Raw genomic sequence first — 16,968 nt, forward strand, 5'->3', positions numbered from 1 at the left:
AGTCTGTCTGACTGTCTCTCCGTTTCCAGCTTCAGAAAAATGAAAAAAAAAAAAAAAGAAAAATGTGTGTGTGTCTGTGTGTGTGCGTGCGCACGCACACATGCACCAGAATCCCACTCTGTGGGCTGAGATTCTCTCACTAGAGAGACTCAGGGACCCAAGGCCATCTGTGGTTCATATTCCTGTCCTCTGGTCACTGTGGAACAGAGGGGGTCAGATTGCCTCTGCTATATAAATTCTCTCTCTCCCTTTCCTGCTGTGTCTCATCCCTTCCATCTTCCCCTCATCCTTTCCTGAGCCTTTGTTAAAAATATGTGTCACCCTGACCGGATAGCTCAGTTAGTTAGAGCATCGTCCCAAAGCGCAGAGGTTTCCGGTTCAATCCCTGGTCAGGGCTCATACAGGAGCAGGTTGATGTTCCTGTCTCTCTCTCTCCCTCCCCTTCTCTCTAAAATCTAAACATTAAATATATATGTGTGTGTATTAGATAAAACCAGCTCACTACACCAGTATCAAAACAGAACTGGGATTTGAACCCAGGTTTGCCAGATTCCGGAGCCTGTGTTCTCAAGCCCTTGACTCAGCAATTTGTTCTAGAATCCAAGACTTCTGATACATGCATGTGTGGCAAATGGCATGTGTAAGAGGTGATTCATCACCGTGTGGCTTGGCCACAAGAAAAGATTGGAAACCACCTAAGTGTCAGGAAAAGACGCTTATTAACTGAATTGCGGTGCCTCTGGTCAAGCAACTGTGAAAACCCACTGAGGGGACTGTGTAGCTACTCGATGGGACAGGTTTTGTCAAGCAGGCTGCTGTGTGCATAAAATTTAAAGTGGGATAAAAAAATGTCTGCATATTTGCTTGTGTCTGCATGAAACAGTGGAAGGACACAGACGAAACTGGTGACACTGGTGGGGAGGGGAATGGGGTGCTGGGGACAGGGAGAGGGGTGTTACTCTTCCATACTTTTTAAATTATGAAATGTTATATAATATCTGACATAAACATATATAATATTTAAAAGTGAATTCTGAAAAACTACAAGGGAAACAATGCCCAGTGCTCTGAAGTTCACGCTGCCCACCCACACTGCCTTCTCCCCGAGTCCTTCTTCTCTGTCATCAAAGGACCAGCCTTGCCTGTTCCCTCGACAATGTCCTTCTGAGATTCAGAGGTACAGAGCCTGTGTCAGCTTTGGCCCTCTGACTTTCTCCATTTTTATTTTTTTTATTTTTTTTTGGCAGAGGCCAAGTCAGAGAGAGGGACAGATAGGGACAGACAGACAGGAAGGGAGAGAGATGAGAAATATCAATTCTTTGTTGCGGCTCCTTAGTTGTTCATTGACTGATTTCTCATATGTGCCTTGACTGGGGGACTACAGCAGACCAAGTGACCCCTTGCTTGAGCCAGTGACCTTGGGCTCAAGCTGGTGAGTCTTGCTCAAACCAGATGAGCCCGCACTCAAGCTGGCGAACTCAGGGTCTCAAACCTGGGTCCTCCACATCCCAGTCCAATGCTCTATCCACTGCACCACCGCCTGGTCAGGCTGACTTCCTCCATTTTTATCAGCAGTTCCCAGATAGGCAGGGAGGAAAGGACTGTAGGGACTGATAAATTTAAACTGGTTAATAGTACGACAACATTCCATTTGTGTAAAAGTGATAGGCGTGAGAATTTTCATGTTTCCTGAATTTTTCCTGTGAGCCAGGAGCTGTGCCAAGAGCCAGTCATTTAAACCTTACAGCTACCTTAGAAAGTCAGTACTACTCGTATATCCATTTCACAGGCGAGAAAAGTGAGGCTCAGACAGGTGAGCCTCACTTGTCAAAGGTGATTTAGCGAGGACTCAAGAATATCTCACTTTGTCCAGAGCCCCCAGACCTCTCCCCAAGCTCCTCTCTCTCCCTGTTTCTAGGGGCTCCTAGGGGCCTCTCTTTCCACCTCCCCCACACCCTGGGTGCCAGTCAGAGCTGGGAGGGAAGGGCAGTACAAAGTCCAGCCTTATGCTCCATGGCAAACATGTTTATCTGTTTCTGGAGCTGGGCTCCCGGAGGGCCTCCCCCCACCCCCTGACTCCGCTGCAGTCACCAGCCTCCTGAGCAAGCCTCCCTCCCCCCCTCCTCCTCCCTGCTCTGGAGAGAATGAGCTCAGTCTTCCTCCCAACAGAGCCTCCTCTGGCTCGAACTACACACTTATTGTGACTGCCCATCTAACTCCATGAGTCTCTCTGTCTCTGTGTGCCTCTGTCTCCCTCTATCCTTCCCTCCCTCTCCTTCCTCTGTGTGTCTCTCTCTTGCTCATTCTCCCCACCCCTCCCAACACCCACCCACCCACCCACACACACACACACACACACACACACACATACTCTCTCTCTCTCTCTCTCTCTCTCTCTCTCTCTCTCTCTCCAAGGACCTGACTCTTCAGATCAGTTTCTCTGACTCAGAACTCAGAGACCACATCTCCAGGTATCCCCAGCTTTCACTCTCATAGGCTCAAAAATCAAACCAACCGGGGTTCCAGTCCCACCACCATGCCCTAGCACCTGAGGTGCGCATGCCCACAGCTCCTCTGCAGCACAGCAGTAAACCCATGCCTGCCTCAGTGCTCCTGGGAGAACTGAGCAAAAGCCTGGGAGGCTTCCAAAAGGAGCAAAATGCTTTCAGGCCCTGGCACACTGTAAGTGCTCAGTAAGTGGAACGACACTGTTACAACATCATCGATGAGTCTTGGGACCCCCAGCTCCACAGCAGAGAGAAGAGGGCCAAGGAGAGGGGAAGATATGCCCACTTCTCCCTCCTCTCACTTCCTACCCATGCTGGGGCCAATCAGATGTTCAAGGCTCCAGGCTGTTAGCTCTCTGGGCCCTGGGGTTTCAATGCCTCCGAGGTTGTGGAGCTGGGAGACCACCCTGAAGGGCCACATGTGGAGGGGAGCAGAGTTCTCAAGGTGGACCCTTCGATCTCAGTTTGAATCCTGCCACTACTCCCTGGGTGGCCTTGGGAAGTTGCGTAGCCTTTGTGTGCCTCAGTTTCCTCAACTGGAGTATGGAGCTAGCGATAACTATTTCACAGGAGGAGGAAACGAGTTTAATGCATTTATAAGCCCTTGTGATCTCGGGAATACTGCATGGAAGTGAGTTGATGGTAAAGCTGAGCAGCTGGCATGACTAGGGAGGTAGGAAGGAAGATAAACTTATCAAGGACAGGCATGAAACCTCGAGGTGTTGTGCAGGGTGTGGGGTTGGGAGTACCTGGTCCAAGTCCTGGCCTGACCACTTTACAAGTTACCTTGGGTAAATCACTTCGCCTCTCTGAGCCTTCCTTTGCTCACCTGTAAAATGGGACCACTCATAATGGCAACCATCTACTGTGCTTACTACATATGCATGCTACATGTTATGATGCTACTTAACCCTGTTGTTATCATCTCTGCCTTGTAGAGGAAACTGAGGCTTAGAAAAGTGAAGTCACCTGCCCGCGCTAGGATTGGGGAGCTGGGATTCTAACCCAGGCAGGCATGCCTCAGGGATGCCAGGTTGTCCCACCTTGACCACTATCTTACTGAGTCTCAGTGCTTTGGTACTGCACAGTGCAGAAGATCAAAGATCTCCAAGGTTGAGGTTGCTGCTCAGGGACTGGGAGGACGCAGGAGGACATCCAGGGAGGAGCCTCAGATGCAGGTTCCCCCCTCGGCCATAGCAGCAGGTGTCCCCAGGACCTCAGACACTCCTAGTTACTCATTCATTCATGCTGTATGTCAGCCACTGGGCTGATAGTAGGGGTGAGTGTGGCAAACTAGGCCACATAGACTCTTCCCTTGGAGAGCTTCTATTTTTATGGGAGATAGGAAACAAAGTAATGATCAGGGAAAAGAAAAAGTAAATAAAGGTAGTTGAAATGAGAGTTACTTGGGGTGGAGCCTACCTTTAGGCAGTCAGGGAGGGCCTCCCTGAGGAGGTGACATTTGAGCAAAAGGAGGAGAAGGAAAAAGCCATGGGAAGATCTGGAAAGAGGGTCCCAGGCAGAAGGAACAGCCTGTGCAAAGGTCCTGAAGTGGGACTCAGCCAAGTCAGTGTAACTGGAGGAAAAGTGAGGGAGTGAAGGTAGTTTCTCAGGAAGAAGTCAGGGAACCAGGGCTGGGAGTTTGAATTTCATTCATTGTCCAAGTAGGGAAATGGAGGCAGGAGGCGGAAAAGAGACTTGCCCAAGGCCACACAAGTGAATTAAGGATGGCGATATGCTGCAGCCTCAAGCATGGGGCACCCAGGACCCAGCCTGCCTCTTCCTGTACTCTGTCTTCTCCGGAGCAGTGGCTTTCACTGGAAGTCTTGCCTCTGCACCATCATTTCTGGCTTCAGACTCCCCCCCAGCCAAGTCTTCATCTAGGGACCCCCACCCTGCTCCTTCCTGTGCCCTGAGACTACAGGCCCCACTTTTTCCCTCAGGGCGGTTTCAGATCCCTTTTGTTACCTGAACAATAAGTAACCCAGGTAGTTAGTTATAAACTCTGCAGGAACAAGGAGCTGGTTGATAATTTATAGCAACATCTCAAATTTAAATGGAAAGTAAATAGCATGCTGTTAGCATTAAAGAAAACCCAATTGGGGCGGGCGGGAGCACTCCAGCCTCCTCTCAGCTTGGGGTGCCTCACTCTCTCCCCAGCCCCTTCTCCCAGCTGGGTATGAGTCCCCTTTCCTCCCACTCCTCTGCTCAGCTCGGCTCCTCCGGCCTCTCTACGTCTCCCCGTCTCCCTGGTATCCTCTCTCTTCCTCCAGCCCCCCTCTCTCCCTCAGCTTCCAGGCCTCTGCTGGTCCCCAGGGAGCACTTTGAACTCTGCTCCCTCCTTAAGTGCTATGGATCAAGACTTCCCTCCACCCACCATCCCACCAAAGGGTCTGCTGATCAAGAGGCTCCACCCAGCCAGGTAAGAGAGGCCCTTGGCACCCCCTGTCCCCCAGTGCCACCTGAAAGCCCCCATTCCCATCCGTGGTCCTGAGCAGGTCCGGCCAAGCCCCATCCTGTCCCAGTTGCCCTCACCCTGGATCTGCCATGCCTGACTCTTTGCCCCTCCCCTGCAGCCCAGCTGGGCCCTTTGCCCTCCACTTCCTGCCAAGTCCAGGGGCCTGTCTGCTCCCCTGCCCCCTGCCGAGGCCCTCATGAGGCTGGGCAGACCCTGAGGACTTCCTGAGACAGGGATCCAGCCCTCCCCCACCCCAAACTGGGATCAGGACCTTGGACAGAAAAGAGATGGTCCCCTGGAGAGTGTTTTTGGGACTCTTCCTCAGAAACCCTACTCACACCCAGCTGGCCCTTGGCCCCCAGCCCTGGTGACTAGGAGCTCTAAACGGAAAGGGTGTGAATCCCCGCTGAGTGGCCTCAATCAAGCTACTTCCTTTCTCTGGGCCTCAGTTTCTTCATCTGTGAAGCAGACTTATCCATAGCTTCCTCCCAGGATTCATTTCAACATGATCAAAATTTTACATGTGAATCCTCAGCATAGTGGCCAACTGTTAGGATGGAGGTGAAGGAGGCTTTGGGAAGGGGACGTCCTTACAGCCCCTAGCTCCCCTTTCCCCACCCCTCTCCTGTGCTCCCCATTCCCCACCCCCGCTGGGTGGGAGGTTCATTGGCCCAGGCCTCTCCAGGCCACTATCCCTACAAGTTAATGATCACAGGCCTTATCAGAGCCTTTTGCCGTTTATAAATTTATAAAACAAAAGAGAAATAATAAAGCCTGTGGGTAATTAGTAACCAGGTTAGCTCTGCTGAGGAGAGGGGACGCATCGGGCTCAGACCCACTCAGCTCTCTGGGAGTTGGGGAGCCAGAAGTGGATGGGGGTACACAATGGGAGATCGCTAATGGCGCCTACTGGTGGAGCCCTGAGGCTGTGCTGGAGAAGAGAGAAGCCCCCACCCTGAGGCTTCACCTCCCTCAGGTAAGAAAGACCTGACTGAATGCTTGAGTCCCCATATGGTCAGAGGCACCCCCAAAACCCCAGCTTTGCCCTCCCCTCCTCCACAGCAGTGCTTCCTGCCTCGGGGCCTACAACCTAAATGCTTACCAGGAAAGTTAGGGTTGTGGGGGGCGTAGAAATAGCCGCAGTGGCTAAAAAGTCCCACAACCCTGTGGTTTTCCAGGCACTTGATTTGTCAAGTCTCCTGCTTTTTCCCCATCTTGGAGCTCCCCTGGGGCAGGAGGCCACCTCCCAAGCACTGGGCTCAAAGCCTGGGCTCACGGGACCTCGGCGCTCCGCAGTGGACTAGGTCGGGGGCTGCAGGCTCCAGCCTCCAAGCAAAGGTCCCCCTGAGCTCATGGGCCCTGTCCCCCCTCCCAACAACTAGGCTAAAGGCCACAGCTCATGGAACTCAAGTCAGTAAGGCTGGTCAGAGGCTGAGGGGAGCCCTTCTGGGCTCCTTGGAGCTGGGGACAGGGGAGGGGTCCTTACTGCAGCAGGCTCTCCACCACGGCTTTCTGATGGGCTGCCTCCTCGGGGCTGAGGTTCTCCAGTTCTTTGAGGATGGGCGGCGTGAAGTCTTCCCCATCGTCGTCTGTCTCATCCTCGGAGCCCCTCGTCTCCCCCAGCCCATTGGGCAGCTCGGTCAGCTCCCCTCGACCACCGCAGGACTCCCCTTTGTCCAGGGAGCCATCTCCCGCCAGCAGGTAGGGCCCCGGCTCACCCAACGCCTGGATCAGCGCCTCTTTGCTCAGGCCTGACTCGAGCAGCGCCGCCAGGAGCTCCGTCTGCAGCTGGCTCAGTTTAGAAACCATGGCTCCACTACCACTGGGCCACGCGGCCTGGGGCCACAGGCCGACCGCCTCCCCCACCTTGGCGGCTGTCTACTTGCCAGCCGGCCAGCAGGCAGGCACAAACCAGGCTTCTTGCACCTACGGCCCCCCCAAACCCCACTAGCCAAGCCCTGTGGGCACCCCCAACCCCCAACCCTGGCCCCAGCGGCCAGTGAATCAGGGCCCCTGCCCGCTCTGTTTACATTGGAGCTGGGGAAATTCTCCAAGGTTCATATTTATCCGTGTGCTTAGCAAAGGGACTGAACTTTGGACTTCAGCCCTGCAAAGTGCAGGCCTCATGGCAGCACCGAGGGACAGTGAGCCATGGCCTTCAATGGGAGTGGGCAGAGCGGAGGGTGGGGGAGGTGGTGGTGGAGGGCCTGGGGCAGCTGGGATGAAAGGTGCTGAGAGGAGGCCTTCGGGTGAGCAGCGTCATCCTGCCTCCAAGGACCTTGCTGTAGGGGGGTCAGGCTGAGATAGGGGCACAAAAACAGCAGGTTTTCCTGGGCAACAGAAGCAGCAGGGAGTTTTAGGCAGGTGGGCCCCCACTCTCCTCAAGGGCAGGGCAAGGTCACATCCATTTTGGGACCTGCCCTCTCTGGCCTGACACCAGGCTTCTCCAAGCCGTTGACTTAAGTCTATTGTGAGTCAGGGACTGTGCTAGGCCTGGAACATGTCATTGCTTCACTGTATCCCCCCATCAGCCATGAGTAGGTACAGGAATCATCCCTATTCTACAGAGGAGAAAACGAGGCCCAGAGGCTAAGCAGCTTGTCCAAAGTCACACAGCTAACAAGGGACAAGACTTTCTGGGTGGGAATAGGATGAAGCCAGTCAGGAAATTGACTGAGGCTCACCTGTTAAGGGGACACCAAACAACTCAGCAATCAAGAAAAATAATATTTGTGTACAGTCTATTTAAAGATCAAAATGAATGCAGAGCTGAAAAGCATTAAAAACATGACCACACAACTTGCATGTGAATGTTCATAGCAGTGTTAGTCACAGTAGCCAATAGTGGAAGAATCATAAATATCCATTAGTGTATCCATGGATGAATGAAAGGGGGACCCCTCTATGCAGGGGTACATTATTTTCCCGTAAAAAAGGACAAAGTGCTGATGCAACATGGCTGAACCACTGAAGACATGATGCTAAGAAGCCAGACATAAAAGGTGGCATATTGTCTGATCCCATTTATATGAAATGTCCAGGATAGGTAAATCCATAGAGACAGAAAGTGGACTTGTGGTTGCCAGGGACCGGGGAGTCAGGCAACAGGGAATAGCTGTTCGGTGGGTGTGGTAGAGGATGATGGAAATGTTCTAAAATTGATTGGGTAGTATTATACAACTCTGCATATACTTAAAAAAAACACTGAATTGTGTACTGTAATGGTGTGAATTTTATGATACGTGAATCAATAAAATAAAAGCAAAAGTGACCCCAAAAAAGCAACAGAGGAGAAATGAACAAAAACAAAAAATATAAAAAAGTAAAAAAAAGAACAAAATAGAAAAGATAAATCAATACAATATGTTTTTTAATGAAAGCAAAAAATCTGCAATAAAAAAAATAGCAAAATGTTAAATAAAGACAGACTCAACCCTGGCCCGGTAGCTCAGTTGGTTAGAGCATCGTCCTGACATGCCAAGGTTGCAGGGTCAATCCTCAGTCACAGCATATACAGGAATTGACTAATGACAGCATTAATAAGTGGAATGCCAAATTGATGTTTTTCTCCCTCTCTGTCTCTGTCCTTTTCTCTCTCTCTAAAAATCAATCAATCAATACAATAAATAAGTAAATAAAGACAGGCTCCCACTTTTACTCACCTCCCCCAAATCCCAACCCTGAGCAAGAACTCACCATCACACCTCCATCCACCTCTTCCCTCTTCCAGTCAATGCCTTGACAAAATTTCTGCAGAGCGTCCCCGGGGGTGGTCCTGAGACCCCAGAGCAAGGGGTGCACATAGAATTAGACAGGGTGGTGCTGAGGGGCGACTCCAAAGGCTGGGGTATTCCCAGAGGGTCTACTTCTCTCGGGGTTCTGCAGAACCTGGCTTACGGTTAGCAACAGAGGAGGGGAGAAGGTGCTGTTAGCGCCCGCAGCCAGGCTAGGTCAGAGAGGTCAGGTTACAGATGTTAATAGTTTCCACCCACCTTTTCTGCCTGTCCATTCCCATACCCGGTGCTCCAGTCTCCTTTACCCTGAATTACGTCTTCATTTTTGCACTCACTCATTGAACATACAACTGCACTGCCCAGTAGAGTAGCCACTGGTCGCATGTGGCTACTGAGCACTTGAATGTGGCTAGTGCCACTGCTTGAAATGATAACGGTTTGAATATATTAAGTGAAATTTTGAAGTTTTAAAATATTTTAAAATTAAGACTTGGAAATATTAATTTCACCTGTTTCTTTTCACTTTTGAAATGGGGCTACCGCCTGACCTGTGGTGGCGCAGTGGATAAAGCGTCAACCTGGAAATGCTGCGGTCACCGGTTGGAAACCCTGGGCTTGCCTGGTCAAGGCACATATAGGAGTTGATGCTTCCAGCTCCTCCCCCTTCTCTCTCTCTGTCTCTCTCTCCTCTCTCTCCTTCTCTGTCTCTCTCTCTCCCCCTCTCCCTCCTCTCTAAAAATGAATAAATAAAATTAAAAAAAAAAAAGAAAAAAAAAGAAATGAGGCTACCAAAAAATTTAACATTACATGTATAGCTTACATTATACTTCTATTGGACAATACTGCTATGTAACTTACCTATGTATTATGCTTGTTGTTTATGGTCTGACTTCCTCTGCTAGAATGTAAGGCCCCCGAAGGCAGGGCTTTTGTCTGTCTTAGTCACTGCTATATTTCCAGTGCCTAGAATAGTGCCTCCTACATACATAGTATATGCTCAATAAATATCTGTTGAATAACTAACAATGTCATCGCACACCGACCTACCTAGCTATGTGCTAAGCTTTAGTAATGCCTTAAAATTCTCAGATCAACTCTAGGAAGTGGGTACTGTTATTATTCTGAGTCTGCAGAGGAGGAAATGGAGACTCCAAGGGGTTAAACAGCTTGCTCAGTGGCCCCTAGAGTCAGACAGTCTGACTGCACTGGATGGCGCTGGCAGTTGCCCCTTGGGAAACTGCCACCTGTCCTCCTAGCCTCCAACGTCTTCTTTTCCCTCCAATGCAAGCAGCTTCAGGGTCAGGCAGCTCACTTCCGGGTCAGAATTCTCCAGTCCAAGCAGGAAGGGTGTGTGTGCTGCCGCCCCTTTGTGGTCTCGTGGGTCTCCCGCTTGGCACCCTCTGCCAGGAGGCTGCTGGCTACCTCAGTGACTTTTTGCCTAGATTAGCGGGAAGGGTGGGGCCTGGATCCTTTGTACAACTTTTGAACTCATCAACTCCTGTGGCCAGGTGGCTGAGCTGGTGAGGTGACTCCCCAGTACTGTAGGTGAATTTGGTTTGGAGGGGAAGTCTAAGAGAAGAGGTTCCCGCAGCCCTAGTACACGTAAAAGCTGTTGTTCGGGGCCCTCTGCGTAGGGCCCTGTGATGAATGAGAGGGACCTTCAGGAACCTGACCCTACTTCTCCACAAATGTTGAGGCACGAGAAAGGAAAGAGCTGCTTCCAGTCCCCAGCTCATTCCTCCACAATCGGGGGACAAATCTGAATTGACTCTAGGTAGGGAGTGGCAGTTTGCCTTTTGGACAGTCACACAGGACCTACTTTGAATTGCACTGTCCCCACACACACCCCAACCCTACACTGGGTGGCTTCAGGCAACTGAGTTAGTCCTGTTTGACTCACCTGGGAAAGAGAAGAGAGGTGTGTATCTCCTGGCCTTGCTTAAGACAGCTTTTTGTAAAGTTGTAAAGAACATAATGCAAAGATCTCAAACTTTTTTGGTTCAAGGTGACTTTTAGTGTCTCAGTATTTTTCATGGCATGCACCCTCTCACCCCCAACCCCACAAAAAACACTTAACAGTTAATTATATTTAGTAAGTAGTTAGGTCAAAGCAACTAATAAGTATGTATGTCCTAACAACTTAGTAACTGCTTGAAAAATGCACATAAATTGAAAGTAAGCATAATATTTTAGTTTTGTCTTACCTAATCGTAAATACTAAGGGGATGAGTAGGCTCTGAACAGTTGCTCAGACCTTGGAATTAGACTGGACATCACCACCTTCATTTCCTGTTCCACACTCATTTTTTCATGATGCCTTCTTTTTATCAGAACAGCTGCCATAAACCCAGCTTTGCAAAGTTGTGACATCATCAAAAGCAGCGATTTTCAACCAGTGTGCTGCAAGAATTTTTAAAACATGCGATAGCTGCCCTGGCCCGATAGCTCAGTTGGTTAGAACACCATTTCAAAACGCAGAGGTTGACAGTTCGATCCTCATCAGGGCACATACAGGAACAGATACGTTACTGTCTCTCTCTCTCCCTTCTTCTTTCTCTAAAATCAATAAAATAAACATTAAAAAAAAATGCAATACTTGACTATTTAGTCAGGGTCACTGACTTCTTTTCCCTTAGATTGTCAAATAAAAAATGACAACAGCCAGCACATCAATAGCTGTCCAGTGTGAATGAATCAAAATTATACTTTTTTCTTGTCAGATCAGCAAGAAATATTTTTTTGGTGTGCCAACAAATTTTAGTAATTAGTTTATGTGTGTCATGAGATGAAAAGGACTGAGCCCTAGTGGGATAGCTCAGTTGATTGGAGTGTTGTCCTGGTGCACAGAGGTTGCCGGTTTGATCCCCAGTTAGGGCACATACAGAAACAGATTGATGTTCCTGTGTCTCTCGTTCTCCCTTCCTCTCTCTCTCAAATCAATAAATTTTAAAAAATGAAAAAAGTGTAGGCCCTGGCCGGTTGGCTCAGCAGTAGAGCGTCGTCCTGGTGTGTGGAAATCCCGGGTTAGGTTCCGAGTCAGGGCACACAGGAGAAGCGCCCATCTGCTTCTCCACCCTTCCCCCTCTCCTTTCTCTCTATCTCTGTCTTTCTCTCCCACAGCCAAGGTTCCATTGGAGCAAAGTTGGCCCAGCCACTGAGGATTGCTCCATGGCCTCCGACTCAGGTGCTGGAATGGCTCTAATTGCAGCAGAGCAATGCCCCAGATGGGCCGAGCATCACCCCCTGGTGGGCATGCCAGATGGATCCCAGTTGGGCGCATGTGGGAGTCTTTCTGTCTGCCTCCCTCCCATCCCCGCCCCACCACTTCTCACTACAGAAAAATACAAAAAAAAAAAAAAAAGAAAGAAAGAAAGAAAGAAAGAAAGAAAGAAAGAAAGAAAGAAAGAAAGAAAACGAAAAAAGTTGAAAATCTCTGATCTAAAAATGGAGCTATACAGTTGGTCAGAGCATCATCCAAATATGCCAAAGTTGTGGGTTCAATCCCCAGTCAGAGCACATTCAAGAATCAACCAATGAATGCATTAGTGGAACAACAAATCAATGTTTCTCTCTCCCTTCCCTCTCTGATTCTAAAAATAAAATCAACTTGAAATCAGTCAATAGCCCTGGCCGGTTGGCTCAGTGGTAGAGCGTCGGCCTGGCGTGTGGAAGTCCTGGGTTCAATTCCCGGCCAGGGCACACAGGAAAGGCGCCCATCTGCTTCTCCACCCCTCTCCCTCTCCTTCTTCTCTGTCTCTCTCTTCCCCTCCCGCAGCCGAGGCTCCATTGGAGCAGGAGATGGCCCAGGCGCTGGGGTGGCTCTGGTCACGACAGTGACGCACCGGATGGGCAGAGCATTGCCTCCTGGTGGGCCTGCCGGGTGGATCCTGGGCGCATGCGGGAGTCTGTCTGACTGCCTTCCCGTTTCCAGCTTCAGAAAAATACAAAAAAAAAAAAAAAAAAAAAAAAAAAAATCAGTCAATAAAAATTTAAATTAAAAAACAAAAAAGGGCCTGACCTGTGGTGGCGCAGTGGATAAAGCATCAACCTGGAACGGTGAGGTTGCTGGTTCAAAACCCTGGGCTTGCCTGGTCAAGGCACATATGGGAGTTGATGCTTCCTGCTCCTTACCCTCTTCTCTCTCCCCCTCTCTCTGTCTCCTCTCTCTAAAATGAATAAACTAAAAAACAAAAAAGGCCTGACCAGGCAGTTGTGCAGTGGATAGAGCATCGGACTGGGATGCTGAAGACCCAGGTTTGAAACCCCGAGGTTGCCAGTTTGAGCACGGGCTCATCTGGTTTGAGCAAAGCTCACCGGTTTGAACCTAAAATCACTGGCTCGAGCAAGGGGTCACTCAGTCTGCTGTAGCCCCACAATTAAGGCACATATGGGAAAGCAAACAATGAACAACTAAGGTGCCGTAACAAAAGAATTGATGCTTCTCATCTCTCTCCATTCCAGTCTGTCTGTTTCTCTCTCTCTCTCTCTTTCTCTCTCTCTCTGTCTCTGTCACAAAAAAACAAACAAAACCAAAACAAACAAACAAACAAACACCCTTTTCACCACAAAGCAAAAGAAACACCTGTTGATAGAAGGGGCTAGAGTCCAGGAATGCCTCTGCCTGCCATCCCCTTCATCGCCGGCAGAGGGCACACTAATTCCACGCAGCAAAAAGTTCCAAATCCGCATTGTTTTAAGAATCTCCAGTGGCTGGAGTAAAAAAAAAAAAAAAAATCAGATTCCAAACTCCACCCCCGTTGTTCCTAAATCAGACCCTAGCTGAATGCCAGAAAATCTCTTTGAACAAATGCCTCCGGCAGTTTCCTCAGGATCAAACAAGTCAAGTCGCAAAAAGGGTGTCTCAGATGTGGCTTCCACCCTCCACGTATTTATAGGACAGATAACCCAGTCTGGAAAGCCACAGTCCAGAGAGATTTACTCTATAATACAAGGACATGGATCCCAGCGAGAAAACAAATACAACTAGCCAGGACTTCCCACTCCAGCCCCAGGGCTAACGTGGGGGCACTCACCAGAGCAAAGTGTGGCAGGCTCTGCCGCAGCCTCCGCGTTGTGTGACTGAACCATAACCAGTTTGAACCTCAGTTTCCTCATCTGTAAAGAAGGGACAATGTGGGCCTAACAGGGTGGTTGTGAGAATTCAGTGAGCTAAACTGCAGTTGTAGCTGGATAGCAAGCAGGCATTCGATTAAACTGTTAATTTTCACCCTGATGAAAACTACCATTTTTGAACACCTACCTGCCAAGCTCTGCATTCAGTGTTTGTGTAAAGCTTTTTAACTCTCCTTTTAACTTTTTTTTTTTTTGCTTCTTTAACTCTCACAACAATCCTGTGAGGTAAGTTTATTATTCTCCCCATTTCACAGATGAGGAAACTGAGGCACAGAGAGGCTAAGCAACTTGCCCAAGGTCTCCCAGCTAGGAAGTGGCAGAACTGGGATTTGAACCCCAGAAGCCTGGCTCCAAGCCCCGGGATGAAATAGCCTCATGGAAGCAAACTTACATCTTTCAGGTATCGTGAAAATTGCCCCTTGTTTTTGGGGATAAAAGTAGGCCACCCAGTTGAGAGAGTCCCAAAAATAGCCAGGAGGCAAACCCAGATGCCAGCTGAGATTCCTAACCATGCTGAGTTTTCCCATATTTGCTCACACACACCTGAATTTGTGGGACCAGAAAGTGCCAACGCCCTGGTCCTATAAAGTCAGTCAATGCCGGAGACATATCATTGATGGACAAGCATTAATTAATCACCACAGCCTCGATTTAGCACAGGGGTCCCCAAACTTTTTACACAGGGGGCCAGTTCACTGTCCCTCAGACCGTTGGAGGGCCGGACTATAAAAAAAACTATGAACAAATCCCTATGCACACTGCACATATCTTATTTTAAAGTAAAAAAACAAAACGGGAACAAATACAATATTAAAATAAAGAACAAGTAAATTTAAATCAACAAACTGACCAGTATTTCAATGGGAACTTGCTCCTCTCACTGACCACCAATGAAAGAGGTGCCCCTTCCGGAAGTGCAGTGGGGGGGCCGGATAAATGGCCTCATGGGGCCCATGGGCCGTAGTTTGGGGACCCCTGATTAGCACATCAGCGATTCCAGAAAACCATGTTTCTGGGCTCTGCCTACTGAAAACAAAGCCTTTGTGAAGATACAAAGTGACAAGATACGTGCTCTCAGACCTAGTATTCCAGTCACATTAGTTCATATGCCTGGCTGGGAGTTCTTGATAATCCAAAACAAAGAAAAACCATGTGATCATGCTTCTACATGGAGAGATAGATGCAAAGGAGGCTTGAACAAGGAGGGACCCAGAGACTGAGGACATGGTGGCATGCAGGCTTCCTTTTGGGGTTACTGCAGTTTTCTTTTTCTTTGATTTTGAGAGAGAGAGAGAGAGAGGAACATTCATTTGCTCCTGTACGTGCATTCATAGAGGCTCAAACCCACAACCTTTGCGTATTGGGATGGTGCTCTAACTGAGCTATCCAGCCAGGGTGGTGCTTCAAGTCTTACACCCTGAGCAAATATTTTTAAAAGATTTTATTTATTGATTTTACAGAGATAAGGGATGGGGGGAGTGAGTATCACTCATAGTTGCTCCACTTTAGTTGTTCATTGGTTGCTTGTTGTATGTGCCTTGACCAGGCAAGCCCAGGGTTTTGAACCAGCAACCTCAGCATTCCAGGTTGATGCTTTATCCACTGCGCCACCACAGGTCAGGCACACCCTGAGCAAATTGGTTAGGGTCCTGGCAAGACAGAGATGGCATCTCACATTAGATGATTCAGGAGGCTATCAAAAAGGGGCTCCTGCCTGACCTGTGGTTGCACAGTGGATCAAGCGTCGACCTGGAACGCTGAGGTCACTGGTTCGAAAACCTGGGCTTGCCTGGTCAAGGCACATATGGGAGTTGATGCTTCCTGCTCCTCCCCCCTTCTCTCTCTCTCTCTCTCTCTCTCTCTCTCTTTCTCTTTCTCTCTTCTCTAAAATGAATAAATAAAAATAATTTTTTTTAAAAAGGGGGGGCTCTTTACCAAAGTGGGAGCAGACATACGGAGACCCAAGGGTGATGCTGGAGCTGGTAAGAGTGGGGAGCTGTTGGCAGGACTGGGGCTGGGTGGTGAGGGGTGGGTACAACCCCCAGTGCCCTGAAAAGGGCTGCTGTGGGAGAACCGAGCCAGGTGACCCAAAAGCCTGGAGTTGGAAGGGCAGTACATACCTCCACTTCCAGCTCACTCTGGTCCTACCCTGCAGTCTCCTGCAGGCCTCTTCACTGCCAGACCCAGCTGGGGCACAGAGCACGGGCAATATGGGCATGGTTACCAGGGTATGGTAATATAATAAGAAATATATATTTAGTCTTCATCCATGGTTCCTGACACAGAGTTTCTAACCCTTGATGAAATTGAGTGATAGGGGTTGATAGGAGCATCTTTTGTTATACTATTTGATTTTAGTCCTCGTTCCTGACATAAGAGTTTATACTACCTTTGTACTCTCTAGAGCAGGGGTCCCCAAACTTTTTACACAGGGGGCCAGTTCACCATCCCTCAGACTGTTGGAGGGCCGGACTACAAAAAAACTATGAACAAATCCCTATGCACACTGCACATATCTTATTTTAAAGTAAAAAAACAAAACGGGAAGAAATACAATATTTAAAATAACAAGTAAATTTAAATCAACAAACTGACCAGTATTTCAATGGGAACTATGCTCCTCCACTGACCACCTATGAAAGAGGTGCCCCTTCCAGAAGTGCGGTGGGGGCCAGATGTCCCACGCACCCATACCCCGCCCCCACCTTTGGGAGGGGAGAGAGGCTGGAGATTGAGTCAATCACCAATGGCCAACGATTTAATCAGTTGCACCCACATCATGAAACCTCTATAAAAAAATCCTAAGTCAAGGACCCTAGTCAGATAGCTTGGTTGGTTTAGAGCAGGGGTCCCCAAACTACGGCCCACGGGCCGCATGCGGCCCCCGGAGGCCATTTATCCGGCCCCCGTCACACTTCCGGAAAGGGCACCTCTTTCATTGGTGGTCAGTGAGAGGAGCACATTGACCATCTCATTAGCCAAAAGCAGGCCCATAGTTCCCATTGAAATACTGGTCAGTTTGTTGATTTAAATTTACTTGTTCTTTATTTTAAATATTGTATTTGTTCCCATTTTGTTTTTTTACTTTAAAATAAGATACGTGTAGTGTGCACAGGGATTTGTTCATAGTTTTTTT

General features: G+C 49.0%; 1 protein-coding gene and 1 long non-coding RNA gene across 6 annotated transcripts in view; one reads left to right on the forward strand and one right to left on the reverse strand.

The window, feature by feature from the left end:
* Positions 1–8,151, reverse strand: part of HNF1A (HNF1 homeobox A) — a 20,553-nt gene extending 12,402 nt beyond the window's left edge. The window contains exon 1 of the mRNA XM_066370735.1: positions 6,452–8,151. Coding sequence (XP_066226832.1) covers positions 6,452–6,774 — 323 coding nt within the window. The 5' untranslated portion in view covers positions 6,775–8,151. The remainder of the gene's footprint in view (positions 1–6,451) is intronic.
* LOC136395623 (uncharacterized) overlaps positions 4,575–16,968 on the forward strand; it is a 32,703-nt gene continuing 20,309 nt past the window's right edge. For 4 of the 5 annotated variants that reach the window (XR_010749361.1, XR_010749362.1, XR_010749364.1 and 1 more), the window contains exon 1: positions 4,594–4,929. This is a non-coding gene — a long non-coding RNA (uncharacterized lncRNA). Of the gene's footprint in view, positions 4,930–16,968 lie in introns of all 5 variants that reach the window. The other variant, XR_010749365.1, reaches the window with a different exon arrangement.

The sequence above is a fragment of the Saccopteryx leptura genome, chromosome 2 (genome assembly GCF_036850995.1).
Source record: "Saccopteryx leptura isolate mSacLep1 chromosome 2, mSacLep1_pri_phased_curated, whole genome shotgun sequence".
In the NCBI taxonomy this organism is placed as follows: domain Eukaryota; kingdom Metazoa; phylum Chordata; class Mammalia; order Chiroptera; family Emballonuridae; genus Saccopteryx; species Saccopteryx leptura.